At 45.3% G+C, this 17867-nt stretch overlaps 1 protein-coding gene across 1 annotated transcript in view; it reads left to right on the forward strand.

Annotated features, from left to right (window-relative positions):
• The first annotated feature begins 1214 nt into the window (after positions 1–1214).
• Positions 1215–17867, forward strand: part of LOC129388029 (uncharacterized) — a 29872-nt gene continuing 13219 nt past the window's right edge. The window contains exon 1 of the mRNA XM_072286833.1: positions 1215–1297. Coding sequence (XP_072142934.1) covers positions 1215–1297 — 83 coding nt within the window. The remainder of the gene's footprint in view (positions 1298–17867) is intronic.

Genomic DNA, 17867 nt, shown 5'->3' on the forward strand with positions numbered 1-17867 from the left:
CCCCCCCCCATTTTTTTTCACTTTTGCATTCTCAAACAGCGATGCACCGGGCGCCCTACACTCAGGAGAGCTTTTCTCCGTTGCGCGCACACTGATTCGCGTGCTTTTCGAAGGGCGAGACAGCCTCGCCAAGGTTGTTTTCCCCCACGATCATGCGCAATCTCGGAATACGCCTCTTTCATGGGTGCTTGACCTGAAAGCTTGCCACGGGGCGACGTGGCACCGCTTAATTTATTCAATGCTCGCCATTGACACTACAAACATCAGAAGCCGAGAACAAGAGTGAGAGAGAGAGTGTGGAAAGGAGACCGAGAAAGAGAGGGTGCGCGGCGTTCACCTTATCGAGCGCTTGTAGTCTTTTTCAAGGGGCGTCCTGCCTGCGGTGAGCCCGATGTCGCCACAGCCGAGACAATCCAAGAGCCGCGCGAAAATCCGGCCAAAGTGTAAACAGCTTTGCCGAGACCCGCCAACACCCGCCATTCCTCCTAGCGCGCGGCTTCCATTCGCCGAGCGATTCCCCGAAAATCTGTGCGTTGCGAAACTTTTGAGCTCGCCGAGCACTTTTTTATGCCAGGCTTAGTGTATGCGGTCACTTATTTCACAGCCGTGTTTTCTTTTCCTTGTCCGTTTATTTCTCCAGAGGCACCGTGTGTCAAACGTCGCTGGCTTTGATTACACAAGAGAGGCAGATTTAAATTTTAAACGCAGATGAAATGGCGTGCTCGCTTTAAAAAATTGGTGAACTACAGTTCTGTATATATTTTTCTTACCCTGTATCTCTTACTTTTGTTTTCACCGCTTCGCATTCGCCCGCTGAACTTTTCAACGCGCACTCTAATCCTCCAAACCGGGTCCCTATATGCGAGAATTTAATCAGTCTGCTACCTTTTACTTCGGTGAATACGAGCCTAGGTATTCGCATCCACGTTATTGTTCGCTAGCCTTTATTTTGTATCGTCTTTTTTTCCCGATTGCAATGAGCGCGGCGCTGCGGTTCCCGTAGGCATTCCCTGTAAAAGTAAAACACGAGAGCCACTGGAAGGATGAAATACCGTTAGTTCAAAGTGCTTTCAGTGAAAGGTTACGAGCAGCGCTCTAAAACGCGATGGGAGTGCATAGTATATTCGTCGCGCGCCAGGCAACGGAGCATGACGCTATAGAACCATTCCTACATATCTCTTCAGGGGTGTGCGGTCCGCATGGAATGTCGCTATATGAGAGCGCAGTTCAACTTCGGAGGCACCGTCTATGGAGGCTTCGTGTTCAAGGCTCGGAGGCTGCAGGGTTCAAGCATGAGGTGAGTGCTGGGGATCACACCCCGCTGAGCACGGCATCGCATGCTCGATCCCTGCCTCCTACGGCACATTCCGATGGAGGCGGAAAGAAAATATGCCGTCTGCACGTTAGATAACCCTAAATGGCGGAATAGGAACGTTTCAACCCTGTTATTAAATTACGTTTCTGAAATAGCGAAGATTTCCAGATACACTGTGAAGCGAAGCTGCGTAAGCCAGGCAGAAAAAGACCGATAAACGGGTAGCGACGCCACCATGAAGTTTCTGAACTGAGCGTGCCTGGCGTAATTCATTTCGAAGGCGTCCTCCATTCTAGCTATGTACTCTGTAAAATTTGTGGTTGGGCGAGTTGGTTGAAGGCTGAGATTAGAAGGCTGAAGACTTAAGGTCAACGCCCGTTTTATTCCTTGTTAATCTCCTCTCCTTAAGTGTTTCTTTCCCCGTCACTCTAGTGTACGTTCTCTACGGCTATCTGCTTATTGGTAAAGAACACTAACATGGGGCATTCTGTGTCAACCAGAGCGCGTACTGTTCCTGTGCGTCGGGTTTCTATCTGGCCTTCGGACGTATAGTCCCCGTGCCACGTGCCACAGCCCAACGCTGAGAATGGGACGCAGGATCCGGGCACTTGGCTGGGACACGTTCCATGGTAGCATGTCATCCGCTACAACAGGCCGAGATGACGCGTACTGTCAGAGACGCCTGAGCCCGAATTCACACGTCAAAACGCTGTGTGTGAGTGCCATTCGTCCTTTGCGTATACCCTCTACCACAGCCCGAAGCCTCCGGACGGATACTTCCGGTGCACCAACTCTTCGCAGGTACGCACATCAAAGAACAGCGTTAAGTAAAGCTAAATGTGAACCGCGAGAGGGTCGCAAGTGCTTCCAGATGCAACCTCTATAGCCGACACCTGGCGCCTTCACAAAAGATCACTCAAATCTGTAAACATTACGAAGCCAACAGATAATGAAGTCAAGCAAAGCACAGCGGATAGTATTCTGTCGTTTTATTTGAAATTCAGAAATGATGACGCAAGTAAAATGAATGTGGGCGAAAAAACAACTTGCCGCCGGCGAAAGCCAAACCCCCAACCTCCACGTTGCGCGTGCGATGCTCTATCCATTGAGTTACGATGACGGCTGTTCCCATGTATACATTCTGGGCTGTTTAAGCATATATTTACACATATACTTGCTTATCTTTCTAAATAGCTGCAAGCGCGTCCTGGGCGCTGAGGGATAGCGTTTAATATTTCTTAGAAGGTGAAAGGTGGCCACCCAAGGAAGATGAAAAAGTATACGCGTCAATATTAAAATAAATATTCTGACCGCGAGAGTGTCAGCCAGCACTACTCGTATGGCGCGGATCGATATGCAAATAATACCATACCATTTCTACATTTCATTTAAAACCACACAATACTTCCTAGTATGCTTTACTTGGTTTCGGTATCTCTTGGCTCCGTAATGTTGCGACCAATGAAAATTGAGTCCGTCGGCTACGCTGTTCTCGTTCAATTCTGCAGAAACACGCACGAAGACTGTTATAAACTTCGTGAAGACGCTGTCTGCCAGATGCCGCGACGTAAGATCACGTTGCCGAGATTCATGGCAGATCTTATTTGACTTTCCAACTAATTCATTATTTAAAGACCTAAAGATACTTAAAGCTCCTGATCTCTTCAATTTTCGCTTAGCGTTAACATACGGTAAGGAGTGCCAGGAAAACATTAACCACGCCAGGTCTATAGTCAACTTGACACGAAATAGAAGCTATTATGCTACAAGATTTCCGGAATGTTGGTTTGTGCCATACCCACGTACCAACTATGCGAAACAAAAGCTTTCACACACTTTACCGCATTCATTAAATAAGTTAATGACCGATGGTATTGATGTTTTTTCTTGCAGTAAAAACAAGTTAATAAATTACTTTGTTGCCTATTAGCCTTTAATCTCTGTATAAGTAGGCTTCTTTTTACTGAGATGTATATTTTATTGCTATCTGCTGTATGAACACTTGTATGAAAACGTTTATTGTTTTTGTTTTGTTCTTTCTCTCTTACCCTCCCTTTTTGCCATGTGGTTGTTTTCTGCTGCTGCTGTCACGAGAAGGTTTAAGGACTAGTCAAGTTGCTCTTTTGTAACTTCTTTCCTTATATCCTCCATAAACTTGTATATTTATGGAAATAAATTCATTCATTCATTCATTCATTCATTCATTCATTCATTCATTCATTCATTCATTCATTCATTCATTTCGCCATGAATTACGGGTTTTGTGATCGTGCCGCTCTTCATGGCTCTCCACAGCTTAATGAAGTTAATTAACGCGAGATCTATCCGGCTTCTGCGAAGTTAAACGCAGACGCCTACGTCTCGCTTGCTTGCGGCAATTGTTCGAAAACCAACGTCTGTCTTTCCCTCTACAAGCGTGAATGAGCTCAGAGCAGCAGACGCTGTCAACGTACACCTGGCACGTGACAAGCAAACTGGTGAACTCGGACGCGAAATGACAAGCTTTATTTTTATTTTTTCCCTTGGAGCGGCTCTTACTTGGCGGACACCGTAAACCGTATTATTTCGGACGAAAAACTTGTCATCTAGGAGAGGAGGAAAGAAGCGAAAGTCTCCCGAGTCACTCGCCTTGCGCGAGCTTGAAGTACAGCTGAAACAATTGCGAGCACGTGGACAGACGAACGGCTCCCGTTTCGGCGAGCTCCGCGTGTCGCAACATCATTACCAATGTAATTCTCAACATGATCACTAACACAATGCCCAACGTGATCCCAACGTGTTCCCACTATAATTCCCGACAGGATTCCCAACATGACTCCTAAAATTATACCCCACGTGTTCCCAACGCGATTCCTAACGTATTCATAGCATGTTTCCAATATGATTCTCCATCGACTTCTTGCCTGTTGCCAGTGTTACGCTCCCAAAGAGTCACCGGCACGCAAGGTGCAGTGGAAAACGCGTGTGCGTCAAAACTACCCGATATCTGAAACGATGTTTGGTAAAGATCTCTCCACTCTCAGCGAAAAGCTGTTCGCACAGTTGGAAACTGTTGCAGCCACTTGCTTCACTTGTAATGCGACGAGCTCTGCTGCTAATGAAAACGACTTTTACGGTCTCGGCAGACTCTGTAATAGAGCTGTCGCAGCCTTACACTATACACTTTTGTTCTTACCTATACAAAATTTGTGTACATGTTACGGATACACAAATAGTCAGCCTGTCTGTTTCCATTTGGTCTATTCCTTTCTCCATAGAGATAAAAAAATTCTTACAAGGTGTCGCGCGACGTTATAAGAGAGCATCTAGACAAACCGTGTTGGCACTCCTCATAAAAAAATTGCATCGCTGACTTACAGAACTATATCAACAAACCAACATGTTGAGCTCTCCGTTTGATCAGTTCGCCGTACTGCAGTTTGTGTAGAACGTGGAGTTCTCATTTGCATTTTTTTTTCAGCTGAGTTGGCACAGAAAGCCATAATTCCGCAGGTTTTTATTGATAGTCCATAGGCTGTGTTTTCTTTTTATCCTTATTAATTGTAAGTGAAGGGGAGATAGTTTATAGGTGCCATAGAAAGACATCCATGGTCGCGCATGTGTTTCGCGCTTGACGGGTCTACTGGCACGCTTCCCGCGCGTTTACAGACGCTGTTGGTTAACTGTTTTTCGAGTATGACAGTGCGTGAAGAAAGTACGCAAAAAAGTTGGTTTTGCTGCTATAATTAATCACTCTTTCTCAAAGTAACACTGCTTAAAATAAACAAGGACAGAAGAAATGGTGGCGAACATTAGGTTGAATACAAGGACAAACGCTTGCGTTCGATATTTTTTGTACGTGAGTATAGTTTCATTCTTTTACTTTGTGAGCCTATGTTGAACGTAATCCGTCATGATAAACCAACTCTCCTAACAACAGGTTCTTCTGGATCAATCAGTGTCGAGACTGACGTTGCTTTCCTTTCCGTGAAATAGGAATTGAGCAAGCAATGTAGCGTTGCCTCTTTGCTCGCTGATTGGTTATGGCTGCAGAAGTATTATGTTTAAAAAACATTTTGGCCAAATTACCTTAAAGCCAAAGGACCGGTCCGTAATAACTTAATGTCATTAGCCGACTTCAAACACCAACGGTTTGTCTGCTATAACAATTAGCCGGTGCCGGTTTTTAGAAACAACTCGTGCGTTCATGGAGGGTGTACACAAACGTGAGTCATCGCCATGAGAGTAGTCGCCAAATCTGCTTAAATTTGACGGAGCAGCTCCTTCTGGGCGTAGCACATTATTTGACCTTGGAGCAGCGCAGTCTTCCCCCGGGACAGTAACTTGAACCAGACGATCTAGATGCTTGTTGCCAAACTTGAACCGGATACTCTAGATGGTGATTGCCAAGCCTGAGCCAGACACTCAAGATGCCTGTACCAAGCCAGAACTAGACGCTCTAAAAGGTTTTTGCTAAGCCTGAACGAGACGCACTAGGTGCTTGTTGCCAAGCCTGGACCAGATGCTCTCCATGGATGTTGCAAAGCCAGAACCAGAAACTCTAAATGCTTCTTGCCAAGCCAAAACCACACACTCTATATGCTTGTTGTCAAATCAGAACCAGACTAGATGTTTGTTGCCAAGCCTGAACAAGGCTCTAGATGCTTGTTACCAAGCCAGAACCAGGCACTCTAGATGACTGTTGCCAAGTCTGAACACGGCTCTAGATGCTTGTTACCAAACCTGAACTAGGCACTCTAAATGCTAGTAGCCAAGCGAGAATGAGACACTCGAGATGCGTATACCAAGCCAGAACTAGACGCTCTAAAGGCTTTTTGCTAAGCCTGAACGAGACGCACTAGGTGCTTGTTGCCAAGCCTGAACCAGATGCTCTCCATGGATGTTGCAAAGCCAGAACCAGAAACTCTAGATGCTTTTTGCCAAGCCAGAACCACACACTCTATATGCTTGTTGTCAAATCAGAAACAGACTAGATGTCTGTTGCCAAGCCTGAACAAGGCTCTAGATGCTTGTTACCAAGCCAGAAGTAGACACTCTAGATGATTGTTGCCAAGCCCGAACCTGACACTCTAGATGCTTGTTACCACCCCCGAACTAGGCACTCTAAATGCTTGTAGCCAAGCGAGAATGAGCCAATCGAGATGCGTGTACCAAGCCAGAACTAGACGCTCTAAAGACTTTTTGCTAAGCCTGAACGAGACGCACTAGGTGCTTGTCACCAAGTCTAAACCAGACGCTCTAGGTGCCCGTTGCCAAGCCTGAAGCGGATGTCATAGATGCTAATTACCGCGTATGCTTGTGTTCGTTATTTGTGCATGTATTTTACGTGCGTGCGTACTGTGCACGACTGTGTCATTTCGTACACCACCAATCTCATCTAGAGTATCGTGGTAGGCGTAAGGCCAGGCGAACATCTCCAGCACCATTAAACAACGTCTCTCTCTCTCTATCTGTCTCCCCCTAAACCCACGGGAAAAACCTCTTCAACCCGCTGTAATTTGGACGAGCTTTAGGTTTTTCCAGAAGTCCCCTTCGGGCACAACATTTGGGTCTGAAGAAAGCGGGTAACGCGCTGACCTTTTCGGCATTGAAGAGACAAAGCGCGGAGTAATCGGCCTTCTCTGATTGGACAAGATCAAAATCGCCTTTATTGTACATACACGCCCTTGAAGACTTTCAGCTACATCGCTTGTTTCTCTTAGCGACATCACCGAAAAAAATACAGTCTGCACTGAATATTTGATTTCCTTAATTCAATTATTACGAACAACAGTCTGAATTTATCAGAAGATCTGCAGATTGTAGGAGCGATGTTCACCGCTGGAGCTCTAAGACCTCTAAAGCGAAAAGTTTACGTCAAGAGCCTCTTCTATAAATACTTGGGAAGGGAAAAATAATTTTGCTGGATATCCAATCCCCCGAATAGTATGAGAATTGTTGCATTAAAAACAATGAAGTTAAATTATACCAACGGTTGAAAGTGGGTTTATAACTTAGCGCATCGTATTTCTACAAAATATTTTAAAATTGCAAGATGTCATGAAACTCGAAGATGAAGATTTCAGATTCGTGACTTAGCAACAAAACACGGTGTCACAATTGTGTACGCCACACTTGTTGAGAAATCTAAGACGGACAACACTGATTCATCATAAATTCCACTGTAAGAAACCACTGATTCGGGAGCCGGACATCTGCAAAGCTTTCGTAAACATAGTAACGATTTCACGTAAGCTATGAAGTCGTACATTAAACGTGTTCGCTTCAAATGCTCTTACTGGCGCAGTTTACAGAACTGCAATATCTCTTACTGGTGCTGAGTTATGTATTCGTAAACGTCTTGCATGAGTATTTCTTTTCTTATTTGAGGTTGCAGAGATTCGCCAAATTTTCTGAAAATGGCTGTCCTAATTTTAAGTTCTGCTTCCTGCAGCGGGCATGACTAGGAGTTTTCTCTCAAATACAGCAAATATTGTTCAAATCGAATCAGCGGTCGTTTAATGAGAAAACATCTGCGTTTGACATGTATTTGGATATGGAAATGAGGGCGAGTCCAAGATAAAGCTTCCCTGTGACATCCCGTGGGGCAAGAACAGCCTGTAAATTTTTAAGAAGGCACTCTGGGCGGACAAGTTCCCTTCATTTCTTACCTGTTAACCACCGCTTCATTTTCAACCTTTTCGTCCGAATTAACTTCATCTTGGCGTTTTCGAGCACGTGTCAAGCGAACGTGCATCACATGAACGTGCGCGTTCGAACACGAGTGAATTGTGATTCCGGAAAGCACGTACGTGATAGCGCATCAAGTGAATTGATTAAAAAAGATTCGCTTGTAAAACTTATTTATACAGGGTGTCCCAGCTAAATTTAGCCAGAGCATTAATATATGCGGATGCCACGTAGCTGGACAGAACCAAGGTAATTTTGTTTGCAGTTGCTTGTAGATATTGAAATTATTTTTTCATTCTGCCTAATTAGATAATTAGCCCTTATTAATTACTTAACTTGTCTAGTATTATATTTAGATGAAAAGTGTCAATGAGAAAAGTGTAGAACGACAGGAAAAACTCCCCATACAGCTTTCTGCTGCTCAATACGTGTTACATAAAAGTGTTTTTCCAAGTGCGAAAGATGTCCGCAGATGCAAGCAAAACTGCCGCGCGATTGGCCGCTCGAGGCACTTTGCGTGTATTCCCGGACTTCTTTCACGCTCGGAAAAACACTTATTTAGCACGTATCGAGGAAGAGAAAGGTGTATCGGGAGTCTTTTCATGTCGCTCTACAATGTTCTCATTGACACTTTTCATCTAATTATAATATTCGATAAGTTGAAAAATTAATTAGGAATAATTACCTAATTAGGCGGTATGAAAAAATTATTTTCAGTATCTCCAAGCGACGGCAAACAACATTAGTTGGGTCCAGCTACGTGGCGTTCGCACACTTTTAAACTTTGGCTAAAGTTAGCTGGTACACTCTGTATAATGTCAACCCTGTAGGACGCCATGACGGCGGCCGTCTTGGCGTGCCGTCGCCCCGGCATCTATAAGGACAGCGCAGGCGAAGCTCCGTCCAGCCCAGCCGAGAACCAAATCCCTTTTTTTTTCAAAGCTCGCGACACGAGCCACGCGAGATGCGAAGCGTTGATGAGCACACATGGTGATGCGCGTTGATCAAGATAATTCCACAGTGACTATAGCTACACGTTTTGAGGCAACAACAACAACAACAAAACGAAAACCGATTGAAACCTTTGGGATGCTGTATTGGCGCATTACGGTGGCTTGTCATTGTCGTTCTTGCCCGCTACTTATTTCAACGACGCAAAAGCGAAAGCTCTTCGGCGCCTCTTTGTAACTTTGTAACCGGCGAGAGAAAGGAGAATGGCTCGAAGCGCTCTGAAACATCCCGAGCGAAGTTGGTGCTTCGGAATATAGCGAGGAGGTAAGATCGACAGGCGCGAACCTGAAAGGGCGAGCAGGAGAGAGAGCGGCGGGAGCAGAGAGGAGGTACAGAAAGGGAAGAACAAAGGAGAGGGGGAAGAATAAGGAGGAGAAGGTGAGCTCAACGATGTGAACGGGACTGCGAGCACCAGTCCGAACTCGGACGGCGCGCCGGCAAGCGGTGGTGTGTATGCCTTCGCGTTAGCGCGAGGAAGGAGGAGCCGCTCGGAGTTGCCGCCGCCCGTTTCGTGAAGGCAGCTACACCGCGTGGCTCGGCGTCTCTTCGGTGAAGCCCACCGCCGACCGATTACCCCCGGGCATATGGCTTCGGACGGGCTGCCGTCGTCGTCGGGCTGGCGCCGGCGTCGTCACGCCGGCTGGGACGTTTCGGCGACCTTGGTCGCCGGTGGCACACACCTGTGTCTGTCCCTGTGCGTCCTGTCGTCCTGCCTGCCAGCCGGTCCCCTGTCAGCTCTGTCGCCGGTCCTCGCGGCGCCGTCGAACATCAACGACAAACCGTCCGGCGGGAAACCACGTGAGCAATGTTCGTGATCCCGTAAACGAGCACCTCTTCCGGAAAAAAAAGAACCTTAGCTCGTCTGTAGACGTATTAACGTTTACGGCATGCCCGGTTATAGGAAACGGGGTTGGCAGCAAGAATGCAAGTAAAGGCCTTTTTTTTAACGCTTTGGCCAAACACAGCACTTTATAGACGATTTTGTGTTACACGTGTTGCTGCCGAAAAAAAATTACATAATAAATAAAGCAATAGATAAATAAACGAATAAATAAATAAATAAATAAGAGGCTGCAAATTAAGGAATATGTTGGTGCCTACACTTTACCCCAGAAGCTAGGTACGATATGATAGGTCAGTGCAATCATAGCTATGTGCCCTCCTTAGTCAAACTCTGTGCCAACAGCCCGTCCTCTCAGGTTTACGTCACTTGTAAAAGCCCGGTATCTCACAAAGGCCGATTTCCGCACAAAACTAAAACTGTTGAACAAGGGTGACCCACTGCGATGACTTTAGATGGCAGGCTTCGATCACCGCTCGCGTAGATTGTATCCCAACAAGGGCGTCGGAGGGGGTGAGGGGGCAATTCAAGAACAAGTCATCTTACCGCGCTTTGCGCGCATATCGGGGAACACCAGATTTACATATTTATGCGGAGTCCTTCAGTGGCGCGCCATGCATACGTTACGTGTAGCTTTTTGAAGACATCATACTGCATTGAGCTGCCAATCAATGCTAAGGAGACGCAGTTTCTCGACTGCTATTCACCGCATGCCTGCGCAGAATAATAAAGGTGCTACGTTGGTGCTGAATAGATGTGACGCCTAACACCAGAGATCAATGGTTCGCAGGTGACATTGTCCTTTTTTAGCAATGTTGGAGACGACTTGTATAGTAAACGACTGAGGATTGTATCCGGCAAAGTACATGCAACCGGTAAGCTTGAAGATTATCACGCAGAAAACTAACGTAATGTTCAATAGTTCGGTGAAGGAACAACATTTTTTGTTGGTTGTCAGTTCTCTAAGCCGTCTACCAGAACCGCTTAATAGTTCACCACTCAGGAGAGTAGCACATCGTGAGAAAGAAACTTTAAGACAAAAGACAAATAAAAACGTCCTCGAAAGCATATGGCAGGCACAATTATGTGATCAATGGCAGCCTATAAATATTCTTGAAGAGCATACAATTAATGAGTTGACCCCGTATGTGTATGAACATACGGGGTCATTATTCGCTTAACTGCGACTTTTACCGCACTCTAAATAACAACAACAAAGGTAAGGACTTGTAACTACGCATATTTGCGCGGTTGTTCATATGTGTAAACAACCGCGCAATTAGGATTACCTACAAACTTTGTTGAGGCCTAGTTGCACATAGGGAGCACACACTTGAAGGACTACACCACAATTTTAGAAGATGAAAACCACGCAACGAACGATGGCGTGGTAAGTGGATGTTGCCACGCTTTAAACGGGGCAGCAATAGAGGAGTAAGTAACTCTTTGGACTCCTCTATCGTAGGCCGAAATTTAAATAAATATGAGGCACGCCCGCACCACCAAAGATAGGCCGGGCATAAAGTCAACTAAACTAACAGAAGATGGGTTTTAAATAGCCCAATGCGTAAACTTTGAATGAAGGCAATTCAGGAGAGTAAAACAACGAGGTATGAGGACTGCACTTTCTGGTTACGATAGCGAAGGTACGTACGTATTGAGGGAAATTAATTAATACAGTTTTGTTCTGGAACCGACAACATCGCACTCGGGCTTGCCGTTCGCTGGTGAATTTTATTTGAAGATGGAAGAGAGAACGAAAAGGAAAGTCGATAAAAATGAAAAATAATTGAAAAAAAAAGTAATGAAATGTCCAGGATGAAAGGAGATCAGAAGAGGAAAAGAGAGGCTTTCATGGAGGGCAAGGCGAAAATGTTGAGATTGATGGATGTGTCAGTGGTAGTGCAAAAGCGTAAAAAAATATAAAGATGTGGGACAGTACGGCACATAGACCAGAAAGCGAACGAGGAAATTAATTAGAGAAGTCTTCGCCCCCGGCTCAATTTCAATTTCCCTTCTTAAAACACACGCGGAATGCACGAAGGCTCTCGTGAGGCAACTCCTGAACCTATTTGAATGAAGTTTGTCGAGTTTATTTTAGAAAGCAAAATTATACCGACTGTAGGAACCAGAGAGTTTCAGTTTCGAGCTTCAGAGTTTCTTTTCGAAGACTGCCGAATATTGAAAAGCTTGACAACAAAATTTGAGCACAATGTATACAAATCCTAAACTCTTAAAAAGAAACATAGTTCACATTTGTATACGAACTTCATCTGTTAGAGCATCTCAAATGGACTAATTTGATATATTATAAGTTCACAGATTCTAGGGAGTTGTTACAATGATTGAGAAGGTTTTGCAAGAGACCTACTCAAAAATTATGGGTGTATTTCAGAGCGGCATATAACACATCAATTTAGTCCGCTTTATATTTCTCGGTAGGTCCTCCTTACAGAATTGTGGTATCATTATTTAATGCTGAACTACAGAGCTATAAACGTGATCCTCAACATTTTTAGATTTCACAACTTTTCGTACCGTCTGTAGAAGAATATCAATTGCATTAGTTAAAAAAGATGTGTTGCCGACAGCCGGTACTGTCTAACTTTTCTTTTGAATTGACTAATGTAATCAAATTTGGTGCTGTGTATGCTGAATATAACGATTTCTTCCTTGCCATGTATTTAAACACTAACTCCTGAGGCGAAGCTTTCAAATATTGCGAAGTGAGAATGTTGGTACGTTTTGATCTTGAAGTTTGTGCAGTACTCGCATCAAAGTGCACTTGTAGGACCTTGCAGAATCCACGCCAAAATTCCAGTGAAGCGGTTTCTTTCGAGCAGTTGTCTGAAGAATTTCATCAGCTGGTAATTAAACTACAGGCTTTGAAACGTTGCCCCCGTATGATTGAACCATTTGCAACGTTGCCCGCATATGACGTTTTCCAAAACTCGTTTAGAAGGAGCTTTCTTGCAAACGCTGTACTTCACCAACGAAATTCGTACTTTTCATGCACGGCACCATAGATCCCCCCCCCCCCCCCGTCTCCCTCCCTGTTTTTACCAAGTTTCATCTCAGTGAAAGTTATACTTCTAGAACAGCAGGCCAAATTCTGCATCCTTCGAGAAGCACAATAATAACACTCAGGATTACTTGCATACATAAATGGCTATAAAGGAGGATGTAATGAACCCGCCCACTTCCATCTTTGCGTACACATCAACCATAACCTATCCCCTCAGTAATTGTTGCAATGATCACAACTGTTCACAACATTAAAGCTTCCGCAAAACACCACGCCTAAAATCGCCCCCGATTTCCACAGAATGGGAACTTGGTGTGACGTACGGTTATCCTTGGACGCTGTGAAACGTCCACTTAACGACTGACTAACACTTTCAAGCTCATGTTGAAGGCATATTTTTACCCCGACGCTTATAATTCATCCACACACATTTGACTTCGCGTGCTCAGTGACAGTAATCTTGTCGCCATGTACGCGTAAATGGATTTTGATGACAGTTACGGTTGTCAGAGGGACAGGGCGCTAAATTCTGCGCCATTCGGAGAACCTATCTGTAATGCCCTGAAACGCCAGAATACGTAATTTACTGTAAAGGCCGTGATGAACCCAGACTCGTTGTACTTGGCCTACACGCCACCTATACCATGCGCCTTAGTTTCACGAAATATAAGCAAGGTGCTTCGTTTATGCCCCCAAGTATTTCGGGGAGACCTACTGCGTGCTTTGCGGAACGCATGAAAAAGAGAGAAAACTAGGGTTCAGTAATTATTTGCAAAGCTCATTATTGAGTCAGAAAGGTGAAATTGTTTGGTCACGCGGGAGGAAGAGAAAAAGTGCCCAGAGCTTACTGGTGCTCTGGGCCTCTCGCTGTTATGCATTTTTTTACGTTCTTGCCATTTTTGTGAGAGTCCTTTCATCAAGGATGAGCAAGAAGATGTTCCCACGACCACCTGAACAAAGTCAGTCGTCTACTTCATCGTTCATTTTTGGACGACGTGCCTTTGGAAGCTCGGACCAGCTCGATTACTGGGAGAGCTCAACGCCAGAAGCCATGGACTCTGACAGCGAGTACACCGTAGTCATGGGCCGCCGTATGAAGAAGATGCGCCGTATGTCGACTGAGGCGACTTCATCGCATCAGAGTGAGCAAGAATCCTTCATGGTTTCTTACGTGCCGCTCTCGACGTCACACAGCATGAACTTCCTCAGCAGGCAGTTTCTAACCTAATATTTTGATAGTGTGGCCCCCGGGCACATTAACGAGATCAGGATCAACGCTCGCAGGAACATCCTGACAATAGATGTGAAAAATTCCGCAATACTTGAGAAGTTAAAGACCATTCCACAGTTAAGCGATATCTCCGCCCGCTCCTTTATAACTTACGGAAAGGAGACAACAACTGGAGTGATTTCCGACGTTGAGCTTGAAATCAAGCATGCGGACCTCAAGAGTCTTTTGAGGTCATCGGTGCGCATTCTTGAGATTCACCGCTTGGGGCACTCCCGATGTGTCAAGTTAATGTTTGCTTCTTCGACATTACCAGCGTCTGTCACAGTGGGCTACGTTATACACTGAGTACGACCATTCGTTCCGAGGCCTATTCAGTGCTGGAAATGTCACAAGATAGGACACGTGAGCGCTGTTTGTAGAAGCAAAGCCACCTGCTCGCGTTGCGGCGGAGAGTATGATACCACCGACTGTGAGGCGTCCTCATTTTAATGTCGCAACTGTACTGGCTCTCACGAAGCGACTTCGAAGGAATGCCAGAAGATGAAACAGGAGGTTCGTGTTCTTCGAAAAATGGCAAGAGACGAACCTTCACGTAAAGTGGCTGCTCTATCTGTTCGCCAAAGTGACCAAAGCTCGCGACAGAAGCATCACAAAACCATTTCAGGAGAACTACCTAGCGTGGCACAGGTACCACGACCACCTCTGCCTGTGCGTGCATCGAGGACGATAACGGCGTCTACTGATAACTCAAGGTCGACGAGAGCACGCGGCAAACATTCACCTGCACCGGCTGATGCAGACACGGAATGGCCTTTGCTGCCCTCTAGGCCCACGGCCCTGCCAACGGGCACTAGCGGTCCTCTGCGCCATGAAGCCAAGAATTATAGGGCCAATGAAACCGGTGACACTACGGGCAGGCAAGGAGATGAAAACAATGAGAAGGAGAGAGTACAACAAATGCAGAAGCACCTAGTAGAATCAATGCGCGTGATTCTCGGTGGTTGCGAGACTCCGGCCGCTAAAAGTGCCCTACAAGTGCTCGCCGTGCTAGAGACGCTTATCGCAGCTCTTTATATGCTATAAAGATTTTGTTTGGCGCTTGTGCTGTTCACGCAGTGGAGGCCCACACCAGCTTCGTCCTAACGCCACTATTTTTAAGTTCACTCAAATTGGTGACTACAGACTTGATGCGAAACCTGATTGTGGCTTCATGGATGACATTTGTGAATGTTTATCATCAGAGTGTTGAACTTGCTTTCAACTTTGCGCATCCCTCTTGCTAAGTCATCATCTTCCCTCATCACATTTTATGTCCCCCCCCCCCCCCCCCTGTGCAGAGTAGCAGGCTAGAGCACCTTAGCTCAGGCCGACCTCTCTGCCTTCTTTCAATTAAATTATCTCTCTCTCTCTTGGTCGCACATTAGGCTTAACATGCACCCCATTTTCACCAAATGCAAGCTCGGTTGGGACAGTTCTCTGGGGAACTGAAAAACATAGCGGATAACAGCCGTATCATTAACGCTTTCAAGCATTTGTAAAATAATTTTTTTCCAGTGCGTGTAATTAACTGCTGTTCTTGAAACCTCTTGCCCAAAATGCACATAAAATACCATTTATATTCTCAAAATCGGAACTTTGTGGCGCGTTGGGTTCTTCTTTTTTACGGTGGACAGGGCTCTTCGAGCAGTTCGTAAAATGTGCTACCATAAGGCGTCGGAACTCTTGCATGGACAATGTTCTGCAAAGACTGTCATTATCCTAGACTTCAAACTTTTAGTGCATATTATCGATTACCTGCCTTCCATTCTCTTTTACTACAGCATGGTACCACCTGTTTCTCCCGTGGCAACCGGAAAACATTGGAAGCTTTTCATATAACACTTCAATATAGGCAGCCACAAAACGAGCGTTCAGCGATTTTTTTGAGCTTTTAGTTAGCCCACTCACACAAAAAAATTTTTCACATCACCCTTAACATGCCCCATGTTCCATGTTTATGAAAACCCACATATACGAGGGTGGATCAAATATGAACGAGATTTTCCTTTCATATTTTGTTATTTGTTGTAATAACGAACCAAAATTACAACAATTTTCTACGTAATGACATGATTTAGAAATACGTTTTCCCCAGCAGGTCAGCAGCTTTCTGATTCCGTCATTGTCCGTCATTCTGTTCCGTCATTTCTGATTCCGTCATTGATTCCGTCATTGATCTGCCTGCGGGTATCTTCTCTAACATGCGACTTTTCACAGACGATTGCGCAATCTACCGTAACATCTCTTCTTCAGCTGATCATCTTGCTCTCCAACAGGACCTGTATCTCGTAACTAATTGGTGCTCATGCTGGCAAATGTCTCTTAATACCGATAAGTGTAAACTAATGACCTGCACCTGCAAGAAATCGGCTTCAGCATCTATCTAGACTCTAAATAACTGCCACTGTAGCATGCATAACATCTTACAAGTACAGTGGCGTGCATCCTTCACTCAATCTTTCATGGACAACTCACATAGATAGAATCACACCGCAGGCATCACGCACCCTCGGCTACCTTAAACGAAACCTTCACGACGCTCCTACTTCGACCAAATCACTACCATATATAACATTCGTCCGTCCTCAACTTGAATACCCGTGATCAATTTCATCACCTCATCAAACCTATCTAATCAACGCTCTTGAACGTGTTCAAAATCGCACCGCGGGTTTCATCGCCAAAGACTACAGCTGTCGTTCCAGGGTTACTAATATTTAAGATTCTCTGTCCCCATTCTCCTTAGAATCACGTAGAAAGATTCCTATAATCTACATATTTAATAAAATAACAGACCGTTAGCTCCAAACCACCTTCCATCTCTTCCAAACGTTACGAACGTCCCGCCGTTTGCACAAGCACTCTTTCAAACGTATTTTTGGGCACACAAACGTCATCAATTCATCAGTCTAACCACTAGCAATTGAACTATGGAATAGTCTCCCTGATAATGTTGTCGACATTCATGGCCCCGTTCAGTTTCGTCATGGAGTAATGGCTATTTTTTCGTGACCAGTTGCTTTGATTAACTTTCTCTTAATTATGTACGCGCTTCTCGCTAACTTCTGTAGTTGGCAATGTGAAGATATGTGCCCTTACATTACCTTTGTAAAATTTGACTGCGTTAAATCATGCACCCTTACATTGTGTATGTCGGCAATCATTCCGATATTGTATATCGCGTTCCGCTAACCATTAGGTAACGTCACGTCGTTTTATAAAGGTTAATATACGTACCATATAGTCGCAGGGGCGTAGCCAGGGGGGGGGGGCTTATGGGGCTTCAGCCCCCCCCCCCCCCCCGAAATGTTTTCGTGCTGTCATGTGCCGCCGACTAAAGCAACCCCCGGCGCCGGAAGTCAGGCTCGATTTTGTCTAGAATGTCCTTTTCACTCTCGAAAAGACATTTCTGCGCTAACATTACAAAATTGGGCTGGAGTTCGCGGCAACGCCAATGCACCGGAAGTCACATCGTAACGCAGCCCGCCCCCCCCCCCCCCCCCCCCCTCCCCGAGGAGCTCCATCCGAGCACAGTTTCAAAAGCGTTTTGATGGCTAGCGGGCTTGTCGCTGCATCTCGTGGAAGCCGCGGAATCTAGGGAGCGCTTGGATTTCAATTCTGAAACTTTATGGGTATAAAGTTATCATAAAATTTTGATGCAAAAGGTGCATTGACATTTCCAAAGTCGTGCTTTAGGTTTTAAATTCCGGGACTTTGTGGTTTTAATGTTGTTATA

Source organism: Dermacentor andersoni, chromosome 3 (assembly GCF_023375885.2).
Source record: "Dermacentor andersoni chromosome 3, qqDerAnde1_hic_scaffold, whole genome shotgun sequence".
Taxonomy (NCBI): Eukaryota; Metazoa; Arthropoda; class Arachnida; order Ixodida; family Ixodidae; genus Dermacentor; species Dermacentor andersoni.